At 34.1% G+C, this 13,439-nt stretch overlaps 1 protein-coding gene across 2 annotated transcripts in view; it reads left to right on the top strand.

Moving 5' to 3' along the window:
* The window catches only part of CCDC102B (coiled-coil domain containing 102B), a 185,027-nt gene extending 172,372 nt beyond the window's left edge, over positions 1-12,655 (top strand). For both annotated transcript variants that reach the window (XM_065053051.1, XM_065053047.1), the window contains one exon: positions 9,430-12,655. In XM_065053051.1, the coding sequence (XP_064909123.1) occupies positions 9,430-9,561 (132 nt within the window). In that variant the 3' untranslated portion in view covers positions 9,562-12,655. The remainder of the gene's footprint in view (positions 1-9,429) is intronic.
* The last annotated feature ends 784 nt before the right edge of the window (positions 12,656-13,439 follow it).

Genomic DNA, 13,439 nt, shown 5'->3' with positions numbered 1-13,439 from the left:
GAATAGTGTGACAGATTCAATCTTGGGAAGTAGCAAAAGATTTAGAGATATGAAATACCAATTGAAATACCAATGAATTGCAATACAACAGCCAGAAAGAGAATCTCAACAGTAATAAAACTAATCTATCCAGTCAAATAAAAAAAGAGAAAATATTTCTGTGTAAGATTTCTGTATTGATATTGAAAGAACATTCAAGATATAAGAACTTTTCCTTCACTGAAAGTTACGCATAAAATTGCAGAGGATGATAAATTAACCTTCAGTTACACATAATTTGAGCTGTTAGTAGTCCATCTTTTTATTTATTTATTTATTTATTTATTTATTTATTTATTCTTACTTTTGAGCATAAATAAGCAAGAAAACCACAGCTGTATATGCTTCGGTTTCTGAACAGGTCAAATGGATGGATAAGTTTCTTCTCAAGGAGAGAGTAAAAAATCTTGGACTCTTTCACTGGGAGGGAGCTGAGAAGAGTATTAATGAGATTTACAGCACTGAAGCTTTGAAGAGAGCAGGAATAACAGAGGCAGCAAAAAGATTTGGCAATTTGTGCAGCCTTTTGCACAGAAAAGACCGGAAAGGGGATATGGGAAACCACAGACCAGTCAGCCTCACCTCAATGCCTAAGAAAGTGATTGAACAGCTAATCTTGGGAGCCATTTCCAAGCATATTGAGGACAAGAAGGTGGCTGTAATCAGTCAGAATGGATTTATAAAGGGGAAATTATCCAAAATCGACTTGATAGCCTTCTAAAATAAAATATCTAACTTTGTGCATTATGAGAGGGTAATGAATGTTGTTTATCTTGACATCAGTGATACTTTCAATGCTGTCTCACATAACATACTCATAGACAACCTGGTGAACTACAGACTAAATGAACAGTGAGTTGGAACCAAAAATTATCTGAATTGCCAGTTCAGTGACAGGTAGTCCAGTTCGAGGGCAGTCACTAGTGGTGTACACCAGAGGTCAATACTGTGGCCAGTATTGTTTAACTTAATCAGTCATCTGTATTACAGGACAGAGTGCACCCTTAGAAAATTTGCAGATGATACAGAAGAGAGAGGAGTCATTAACAGACCAGATAGATGTGCTATCATTCAGAGGCATCTCAGTAAGATGCAGAAATGGGCAGAGAAAGTAACCTTATAAAGTCCAAATGGAAACACCAAATCCTGCAGCTGGGTAGGAACAATCCTTCCCGCTAGGGCAACTTTGCAGAAAAGGAGATGGGGGTCCTGTTGGACAACAAGCTGACCATAAGTCATCAATGCACCCTCACAACAACATGAGCATTGTCAGGAGGTTGAGGAAGGTGATCCTTCCCTTCTACTCATCACTAGCGAGATCACATCAGAAATGCTACGTTCAGCTCTGGGCCCTCATCATAAGACATGGACATACTAAAGAGAGTCTACAAAGGGCCACAAAAATGGTTGAAGTCTCCATTGCTGTGGGACTGCCTTAAGGGATTACTCAGACAGAGTGTATTGGATGGCTCCAAGAGGAATTATATGAATTGCTGGGCAACAACAGTAAGACTATCCTGAAAGTACAAAGCAGGAATGAATCCTCAACCATTCTTGATACTTTGGTTCTGGATGCTGAAGGAGTACCAGATCAAAAGGGCAGAAACACATCCAGCTCATGTCCTGGCACTGTCACAATCAGAGACACTAAAATTAGGCTTTTCAAATGACTTTATAGATAATAGGTCAACTTGTCCTGAACTGTATTGAGAACTAGATATATTATGAATATAACTGAGATTTGGAAAACTTCAAACATATTATCTTACCAAAAAATTCGGAAAACACACACTTTATTTTTTTCTAATATGAAACCAAAACTGTGAAAGGTATTTGGCAAATGCCAATTTATTGTTCTAACAAATTGGTAAATAAACACTTACAAAAAAGGAACAAGATAAAAAAAAAAAAAAAAGAAAAAAAAAGAAAAAATGGAAGACCATGCTTTATCTCTTATCTAATTGTGTTTTACTTCTTTTCTTCAAGTGCTTTACTCTTTGTCTGCTTTTGTTTTTGTTTTATTGCCATTTAGGAATCGGTGCTTTCGCTCTGCTGTTTGTATACTTATTTTTACTAGTCCTGAGAGCACTTGTACTATTTTTATCAGACATGGTAGGTCTTAAGATAATGAAACATTCACATCACCAGATTACCATCATCTTTTGTTGATTTTCATTTCATCTTTCACATAACTTGAGCAGTCAAAACCTTACAAATCGCAGAGCTAGAGATTAGTGCTTTGTGATATTTGAAAGCTGAGGTTCAAACTCCCAGCTAGATAATTTTCCAGCTGTATGGTATCTTGAGATAGCAGCTACTCTCATGTCAGAATTTGAAGCTGGGAGGAATGGAAAGGAGCAGAATGAATAACTGTAATGTGCACATTCACATTCTGTCTGTCTCTCAGCCTTACAAGTTTTAAAATGCTTTCACTGCTGCAAAGCTTGTGATCATAGGAGTACAGTGATGCACGGTGTTTGTTTCAACTCCAGCCGGTTCAAGAGATACTGTACTTTAACACTGTCAAAGATGAACAGTGTTCTGGGCAATGGTCCAAGGCAGAACATGGTGTACGGCAGAAGTCCCTAGTGCTTCCCAGAACTCTCATATAAATTTCATTCAATAACTATAAAGCAGCTTAAAAGGTAGTGCCTCTAGAAGGCATAATGCTGAATGATATTCCAGTACAGTCAGTATTTTTTTCAGGAACTGAATAGTTTATTTTGTTGACTTGGCATAGCTTTTTTCTTTATTTTTAAGAGAACTTCATCTACTGTTAAAACATTAATGTAGTGGGTTTTGTGTGAAATAAACAGTACATAACAATCCTGAAGATAACCCACTTAGTTTCAAGACAAATTTGGATCAGGACTGCAAAATGGATGAGGAAAGGAGGGCAAGTTAATATCTGCTATAGAGTTGAATACCTTTTATACCTGAAAGAAGTAAGAGTAGAGTAATGAAGATGCATGCTGAGCAACTGTTAAATGTTAAGAATTCTGAAAAGGTAAATGGAACTAAATTGAAGCTGGCAACCATGTAATTACTGGGAAGGGAAATGATCATGCTTTTTATTGGCCTGAAGATTATGTAGGTGAAAATGTTACTGTAGAAAGTGAATCTTAACATATAAAAAAGGAACAAGAAAAGAGCTTGTGCCAAGTGTACGTTCTTATCCTTTTTTCAGCTATTAAAAAAATGCCTACAGAAAACCTTCCATACAAATGACACATACATACAGAAAGGAGTATGTATATTATTGATATTTTCTTCTCTATAGGGCTAGAAGAACTATTTCTCTATTCAGAAATCAGAAGACATTTTATAAAAAAATATTAAATCACGTTATACAAATAAATCCTGTCTACTATGAGTTTTAAAATATCTGCTTACAGTATGTACTTTCCCAAGTAGACTTTAAATTGTTTTGTTCCACAATAATTAAGTCATTTACCTAAAAGTCCAAGTTGTTGTTTGATTGTTTTTAATCTGACCATAGGAAAAAAGAAACAACAACAAAACAAACAAACATTTATTGTACTCCATTGATCGCCGTTCAATATTTCTGACATCTCCTTTTCAATTTTTAATTTTTTATTTAGACTTTTACTTTTTTATTAAAATTTTGTGTGCTTGCAATACATATGACAAACACAACAATTTGCAGAAAATAATGGCTAAACCAATTTTTATTTAGCCTCTATGCTTAGCAAGAGCAAAACAGCAGAAGTATGTTTTGTGTTCAAATATGAGGACATTTTCAATTATCTTATTGTAATATGCAAGGAATTACATACTTATTGGCACAATTGCATGAGACTGATAAATAGTGATAGACATAGAAAAAAACCCCACACTTTAAAACAAGTAGCTGAAAGGTCTAGCTTTTCTGCATTTTTTCATGGTAAAAGCAGAGATATTTTGGTTCATTCCAGAAGGTTTAGAGTTTTCTAAAAACCAAAGCTGGAAAAGCCAGAAGATTACTGTCAGTTCTCTAAAAGCTTGTGTCCCTTTTGTTGGGGAAATTGGACAGATTTTTTTTCTTTTATCATGTACTTGAAAGAAAGTATTTTCTTCAGAAAAGCAGAGTGATCATATTCTAAACTACTACACCTGAAGAAAGAAGTTATCATGCAAAGTCAACCGAACAAAAATATGTGATTATCTGAGAATCAAGGAAAAACAATTTAAGGAAAAAACAGACCTTTTGAAAGGTCATCTTAATACTTAGTATGTGTCAGAACGGTGAAGCTGCTGTGTTATAAATGGGATCGATACTTCTTTTGGAAAATCTCACTGTTACCAAGACATGGATTTATAAATGAGTGTTTGAAGGAGTCCTTCTCTGTTAAGCACTTACTGCATAATGTTCATCCTCTCCCATTCTTAATGTGCTCAAACTATTTAATGTCCAGAAATACTAATTTCAGGTTCTGTTCTGTATTGCTACAATGAGTCAATTTCCAAATGTTGTTCTCAGTTTGCACTAGCAAAAGTTTGCTCAATATTCTATTTTTTGTCACTTACCACCTATAGAGAAAATATTAAATGTAATTATATAGTAAATTTCAGTGGTGGCTCTTGTAATACACTGTATTACACAGTTCCAAGGAAATAAAAATAATCAAATATGAAATACAGAAATATATGACTTTGTGTTTTGTGGCTTTCAAAAGAAACACAACATTTAAACAAAAAGTCATACTGTTTGAGAGCCCATATAGTATTTTTAGAGATTGAAATCAAGTAGTGGATGCATAGTGTCTAAATTGTAAAGATATGAAACCTGATTCAATATCCATATGTTCACTCAATGTCTGTAAATGTCCTCTAATACTAAATGGCAAATGTGTTCTAATTAAATCAGAAGCTGACATACATCTATGTTATTATAACTTGGGCAGGAACCTGCAATTCCACTCAGAGTATTAATTATTTTAGGTGTTAATAAATGTCCAAAACTGAGGTATAGTACATGCCAGTGAAGACAGTGACACAAGCTTGTCGTGATTTCCTTTCTCCATTCTGATTTTATTTCATGATGAGATCACTTCCTTCTGCATTCACACTCAGAAATAAACTGCATGGCACCACTCTCATGAGCAAAAGAGTAAATGTCTATCCAGATCCTAGTGGATCTGGATACTGACATTTATTACTTATTTAGTGAAATCTCACCCTTTACCTTTAAAATTGTATATACAGGATATTAGATTTTTGGTGTAAGAAGTTTTTCAATCTAAAAATTTCTGATACAAGCATTTGACAATTTTTGGGTTTGGTTTGGTTGGGTTTCTTTTTTATTATTATTTTCACTCTATTTTCATTTTCTGTATCAAACTCGTGAAACGGCATATGAATCTTTTAGAAATCCAAACAGATAAGACAACTAACAATATTCCTTTGGGAAGAGAACATATTTTTTTTCCAGAGGAGTTCCAAAATCAAACAGGAAACTTGGTAGGATTGAGCTGGTGTAGGAAAGTTCAGCTCTTCTAGGAGACATGTAAAATCTATAAACACCAAAGAGAGAGAAAATGTGTCTCACAAACAATTTACACCTTGGTTTTGGGAATCCTGAGACTCCTTAATCTTCTTTAGGTTTTTGAAAGTAAATATCCATGAAGGAGAAAAAAGTCTTTCCAACATCCTAGTTTCCCTCTCTTCTCCACATGTGCAGGTGGACATTTATCAGTACATAGCCACCTTATATTTCTTGTTGTATTTTCTTTAACATTATAACATTAGTTTTTTACTATTTTTCCTCTAATCTACACTCTTGAGATATACCCACATCTGTCTTTGGGAAGCCTTCATCGATTAAAACCAACAACAACCTTGCAATGTCTCTCTGTAGCACCATTACAACAAATTTCGTGAGGACTAAAAAATAAGGGCATAATTTAAGTATCATATGTAGCTATCTTAAAATAATGCTATCTAGCTCTTCCATCTAATTAATGTTTGGAAAAAAAACATTACTGTGCACTTGCACTTAAAAAAAAAAAAAAAGCTTTAAGCAGTAATGAAGTATTTTTTAAAAATCTGTAGAGACATGCACACACAAACTATATTAATTGAGCTCTAAATTAGTGATGCTAAACAACAACAAGAAAATGCACAGTGAAGCAGGAAATGTACCATATGTTTATTATATACCTGGGCACAATGGGGACACTATCTTAATGGATTTCTTAATGCTCCTGTTGTACAAGATATTGGTGGACATATGGTATGCTGCCTTTTTATCTGCCTGTGCATTTTCATGATTTTGTTAGCTGACTTTGATAGCATTTTTCATTTTTCTACTGCTAGGAAAAGGATTTTAAAATGTCTTGCTCACTTATCTGTAGTTTGAAATACATATATTTTATTTTTCTTATTTTGTACACCGATTATTTTTTTTCCTATAGCATTTACATGTTACTTTTATTATTAGGCTTTCCGCAGTTTTAGTCCCTGTCTGGCAACAATTTGGAATGCAGTTGTGTAGTCCTTCCACATACAGAGGGGTTTTGACTCACTTTTGGTTCTGGCTGAACTGACAGCTAAAGCACCAGCAGCAGTTGGAGGGCTGACAGGGCTTTGCACCACCAGGACCAGCACTCATGCAATTGACTCCTTTCCTGATGGCCCAAGGAACCTGGGCATGCTCCAGTTGGAAGTACACATGGTTTGCATTTCACCTGGCTCCTAGTGCCCTTCTACCATGTGGCTGAGGGACACAACACAGCAATTTGTCGCTGCAACCTTTCCCAGAGGCCAGGTGTTGTCAAAGCTGGCTGGTGCAGATTACTGGTGGGAAAAATTTCCCTATTTTTTTACAGCACAAATACCATAACTGTTCTCAAATAAATAGGCTATTCATTACCATTGTCACATGGAATACACACACTGCAGTCACAAATGTGCAGAACTATCCAAAGGAGTTCTGTCTTGCAAACAGAGAAGAGCAATTGAGCCAAATCCTTTTGATATGCATGTAGCACACTCTAGTTACTCCTTGGCAAAAACCCCGTTACCTCAAACAGTGATCTCAGGGCTTTTACCAGAGGTGTTTGAAGACTGTTGTTTCCACAAGTGTGGAAATGAAAGAAAGTTGTTGTACATTGGCTTGTCAGCAGGTACTCTTGAGTTTTGTGTTTCATTACAGATTGAGACTAGTGTTTTCAATGAGACTGTCTATATAATAGTGATTTTCAGCAAGTGTGCATGCTTTTGTATAAACATTCAATGCTTACTATTCTACGTATTCATGTACTGGTTTCAGTAGTAGCTCATAATTCGTGTAACTACATTAATTTGATTATGAAATAGAAGTCAGAATGAAACTCTGTTACTGTTTCATAGATGTGCAATGGACTAACATGACACCTAGAAACAACAGCTTAAGTATTTCTAAAATGTTTAAGTATATTATTAAGTATATTAAGTATATTAGGTACATATATTATTATTATTAAAACAAGTAACTTAATCTGTATTGAAAATGTACTATGTGTATTCCCAGGGGTAAAAGAGGTAATTTAAACTCATATCTATGAGTAATGGCTAATATTTTTTCAGGTAATTTATTTTCTTTAAATAGAATTTAAAACTCTTTCAGTTGCTAGAGTATTTTTTTTTAGTTTATATTCATATATTTTTAGATTAGCAAAAAGAATGGAAAAAGAAAGATCTATGAGTGACATTACACTAATGTATCCACACAAGTATTTTTTAAGAACAAGGAACTGTTAATAGAACTTATCTAGAATTTTTACTAAGGCAAATTTATTATTGGAAATCATTAAAGTAATTAAAAAGGTAACAGCCATCTGTTTAAAAATATTTCCAGTGAAATTCACTAATGACAACTAAGTTTCTGATCAGCCTAGTCTTGTGTATCCAGCAGTGTAAAAAATTTACCAGCTTATTGATTTTTACTGATGCAGGGCTTGACAGTCAGACTGTATCCAGAATGGTTAGTAGTCACGTTCATCAGCAGATAGGAACATCATGGTGTCTGTGACATAAGCATTCACATTTTTGTGTTAGCTCAAAGACTTTTACACTTTGGCAGTTTACTTAATCCAGAGTGATTTTGACGTGTGATGCTGGGTTTTTCTAAGAACATAATTGTTTTATAAATAATAGACAGATTAGATGTGTATGTATAATGGCATGACTGATCCATTCACACCGCCAGGAATGGAGGTACAGCTACAAAGAGGTAACTGAGGACTACCATGTTCCACAGATTGCTCTCAGCTTCTTTGGCATGTTGTTCAGACATTGTTCAAAAGACTTGGCTCCCAGAGTCAAGATTAAACCAATGGGTTTCTGAATTCCCTTTTCCTGAAAAACTGTCCAAGATACATAAAAAAGACAAGAAACACAGGAATTGCACTGTGATTTGTGGTAAGACTTCAGTGTAAGTAAGTGCAAAGATGACATGGAGAGAATTGGAGATGTATGCTTCTAAGCTTAGAGCACAGGAAATTTTAAATTAACCATTTTTTGAGATAAAAAATAGTTACATACAGAAACAGTTTAGATTCTCCAGGATTTATTCGTTCTTGTATGCAGTCGTCTTGGGTCAGTTTGTAGTGTACACTTTGGACAGTACTTGAGCTCATAAATCTTGATAAATCTGTTTTGTTCTGTGCAGGGCTACTGTTTGTTCACTGCACTCTAAATTCTGGAGAGTGTAATAGCCTGTTTCTGGTGCCCAACTTGCGCGGATATTCTTATTCTGCTGCACATCGCTACTTAAAATGTGATTAATCTAACCAAGATGTATAAAAATGAATATATTTTAACATTATTATATCTTAATGATAATCTTTATGATTATTATTTTTTTAAAATAATCTCTCCCTATTACCATTAATGTAATATGAAGACATTATGCTGGACTAGGGGATAGAATTCTGCCAAGTAAGGGGTTTGAGATATCTTGGGTTTTTTTCACTATTCCCTACTTTCCCTTTGAAGTTAAAGAAAAGAAAAAAAAAAAAAAAAGAATTGAGTTATATTGAAGTAGTTTAAATGTAGCTTGAATAGCAATAGTGCCACAGTTCAGAACTGTCAATCAGTAAATAATGGCTTCTAGTCATCAAAAGTGAAGCAAGCAAGCATAGCCTGCTTTTCACTGTGAAAGACAATTCCAAGCAATCACTCTGAAATCCTATATTTTTTTCTTTTTTATTAAGGAACTAGTTGACAAAGTATCCAATGTGTACTATTAAGTTAACAATTCATAAAGATTGTCTTATCTAGATTCTGCTTCACCCTACTGATCTTTTTTTCTAAGACGAATTATGATCTGCAATTGTTTAAAACTTAAACTGGCTTTTCTGCTTAGCCTTGTGGTCATACTTTTTTTAAAAAAAAAAATAATAATTTCAGAGTGAAGAGACGGAAGAAAGTCAGCTCAGGATGTGGGACCAGATGAAGTTCCTTGTATGTTGCTGGAGATTCTCCAAGACAGCAACTGAAGATGCGGGAGATCATCAAACAGCTCTGCAGCAACAAGACTAACATTAAAGAGGAGGGACAAAGAACTTAGACTCTTCATAACGACTTACAGGAAAATTTCACTGAAAAAGTGCATGCCAGGCATATATGGGAACATTGTATGCATTTCCTCTATGTATTCCAGATTTTTTTTTTATAGGCGTCAAGGAAAATATGCTAGTGTCAGTGTGTACCACCTTAAACTTTTGTTAGCAGTTGTCTGTCTTTGCTCTCCAGTTGTCTTAATTGATCTCTTCTAAAGCAAAACATGGATTTTTATTAACATTGCCCATATTTTTGACAGAAAATACTTTAGCAGAAAATACTTTGGCAGAAAATACTTTAGAATATACATGGCATAAGAGAGAGGTTCATGTTCAGTCCTGGGAAGACAATGGAGTCTGAAAATAGGAGTCAATGGTTTGGTTTATTTTGTTTGTTTGGTTTTTTTTTAATACAGAAATGATCAAGTAGCTCTGTTTGTCAGGTTCCCTAGTTCTACCAGGGTGACATGTGTATTACACCTTAATTTAATTTAAAAAATATTTTTAAAAATCCTTTCTTTAAAATACCTAAATATTATCACTTACATATTTAGAGTAAAGAATTAAGCTTTTTGTGTTTATTATACTGATGACATAATTCAAGTACATAGCAATAATAGATCTTAAATTTATCTTAATGTATTTGTCACATTTTTATTTAAATTTGAATTTATTAATTGTCCATGTAAAAACTGTAAATATCATGTAGGAATCAACATGAATATATTAAGATAAACTGAAAAAGCAAATTTTAAGAATTTTTGAAAATTCATGAGTTATAAAAACACCCGCAACATTGAGCTATCAAGTCAGAGGCAAATTATAATGCATTGGTTATTGTCATGTAGCGTTTTTAATGAGTACAGGCAGATGATTTCACAAAGATTCTGTGACTTTTCTCTAATTTCTCAGCGATATGTTGTGTTTGTTTTGTTTATTTTTTCATACCTTATATACCTATAAACTGTAACTACTGAACGTCACTTCTCCTACATTTATACAATCCTTAAATTACATTTGGCCCTTTGAAGGCAACTGTGAGGCTGATGTGACCCCCGGTGAAAACGAGTCTGACATCCCTGTGCTATGGAATACATGATGAAGGGATGCTGCCTTTTACTGTTGCCAGAAGTTGATATACAAATTTGCCAACAAGGTACAGAGATACTATGAGACAATTTATTTCTAACTGAAGTTTAAACATCTAACATGTATGGGAATTGACAATAAAATAACATTCATAACAGTTACTCCCCTTCTCCAAACTTCCTCCCTTTCTTAGCTTATTGGTTCAAGGTTTTATATTAAACAAATAAAGTCTGGCCTTGTTCCATGCATTGTGAAATGACACACTGACTTTCTCTGAAACTCCATCGGCTTTTCCTATGCCAGCATCTTCATGACACCCTAGTGTGCAACATAGCTGTGTTGAAAACGTCAATGCGCACAACAGAAATGGAAAGCACATAATTATTGATTTTCAAATGGTATACCAGCCAAATGTGCTTCTGTGGTTACACTGAAGCACTTGAAAATACAGTGATGCCACACAACAGCTTACTGATAAAAGCTTGTGTCATCTAGATAAGCTTTAAAGACAAGCCTTTTTTCTCTGACAAGCCATTAGAAATATGGGTCTTTTAGAGATAAACTCCTGGGGCTTCAGCAATTGAGCAAAATCTCTTTAAGCTCCAGGGTCTGTTTTCAGCCCACAGTAATATCTGTGGCTAAAAATCCAGTCCAATAATTTTATGAGTTACTGGTGAAACTAAAACTCTGTCTTTCCCCATCTGTAACTCCAAACATGTAAGAAAAACAAATAATGTTTAATTGGTGCTGGAGAACATTTCTGCATTAACAGATTGGTAATATAAGATGGATACTCATGGAAATCAACAGCTAGAAGCTATTTTCTTCTGCTCTGTCTAGCTCTACCATACAAACCTTTAGTACATGTTCACTGTATTATAATACGCTGAAGGTGTGATACACCTGGGTGATCCAAAGGTCATGGTGGCAATAAATATATCATCAGATGATGCTCATTTTTAAATTTACATTTCAGAATACCAGCACAGTACTTTTTTCTTTCTCATGAGGAAATTATATTTTTTAAGGGGTAGTTAATATTCACATTTATCCCATTATCACACTTCTTTGTCATCTCTTTACCAATCACATTTTACTTTCAAGTACCTCCTTAGTAGTGCTATTAAAGTTTTCTGTTTGACTGTGATAGATCACACAAAATGTTTTCATTTTTCATAATTTCTCCCTATTCCCTGAGTAAGAGAGAACTCAGCTACTTCCATTAAGTACCTAAAATATTTATTTCAGCAACTACATACACAGACAACTCCATGAGTTCTCTGTGAAGTAAACCCATAAATTAGTCACTTCAAAGTAAGCCAAAATAAAATGATACATGATTGCCCTGACTGCAATTCAGAATGTCAGAAAATGTTAATTTATGACCTTTTCATCATAACATTAGAATCTCTCATGGTCTTGAATATACATCTGTGATATTTGCTATATACCAGTATTCCTATCCATTCCTCTTCACATTTTACTCGTGGGCAGTGAAAATACACACAGATTTGTGCAGAAAAAGAGTGACTCACACAAGGTCACTAAGGATATATATATATGGGAAAGTCAGAAAAACTCCAAACCCTAAATCTTGTTGCAAATCATTGAGATGTTCTTCCTCATGTCTTAGTAAGAATGAGATTAGCGGTGTCTGAAAAGTGGATTACCTCTAAAAAACTTAATAAAATTTAGTCTTTCTTGTTTTCCTATTTAAGATAATAAACTGGATGGATGTTTTATGTGGAACAGTTTTGCAAACTGATTATGAACATGGTAACAGGAAGACCTACAAATAATTTTCACAACTGAAAAGTTCCATTGAACCTGTTCAGATACCATAAATGTGTATATTATTTCAAATTGGTACAAAAACAGAAAGATATGATTTATGTGATCTGGTGGTAATCTGGTCATCAATAGGGAAACAGTGGTTAACACTGTGTTATACTTCCTCCTTCCTAAATAAAGCTCAACTTTTCTGAGAGGTGTCTCAACTTCCTTCTACAGCACTTCTGTAAACACTTTTTAAGATACATGACAAAACTATATGTTCTTATTCCACTGTTCACTTCCTAAATAGATGAGAGTAACTATGAAGACCATATGAACAGTCCTGAGCTTTGCCTCCAGTAGGGTGGGAGCTATCACAGTTTAATTAAAACTGGTGACTTTTTCCTACTGAAATCTCTGTAATTTTATTCCCCAAGTTCTTCTGCTTCTGTGACTTCCCTGCCTGAATGTTACCATAATTGAAAGGTTATCTTAGAGTAACCTGACCCTGTTTTCTTAAATTTAAGGGGAAAAAAATCCTCCAATACTTATTTTAAAGTATGGCAGTAAGTAATTATTTCTCAGGAGCTATGAAGATTCTTGGATGCCTTTTACCATTGCAGATCTTTTATCACATGACTTCAGGAAGAAGGCAAGCAATTTTATTCAAGTAAAATAAAAAGACATATTCCTATTTTTTAACAATCTAAATAAAAATAATCTCAAAATCAAACTACAATTTCAAGGAATATTTTCAAATGTTCAACAAATACAACTATGTTAGACTGCAAATGTGATTCAATTGCTTGCTTTAATAATGAATAGAATATATTTCCATTCAATGCCAGTTCAGGAGATGATTGTAATTAGAAAAAGGTCATGAATGACTGCTTATGCTAAGACTGGATAAAGTAATTCTTAAAGTTATTAACATTTGAAAGGAAGAAAATGCAGATAAGAAAAGGACAAACAAAGCCATGCTACTTTTTTAAGCTT

Source organism: Columba livia, chromosome 2, assembly GCF_036013475.1.
Source record: "Columba livia isolate bColLiv1 breed racing homer chromosome 2, bColLiv1.pat.W.v2, whole genome shotgun sequence".
NCBI classification, from domain to species: domain Eukaryota; kingdom Metazoa; phylum Chordata; class Aves; order Columbiformes; family Columbidae; genus Columba; species Columba livia.
This window is presented reverse-complemented; position numbering and strand designations above follow the sequence as displayed.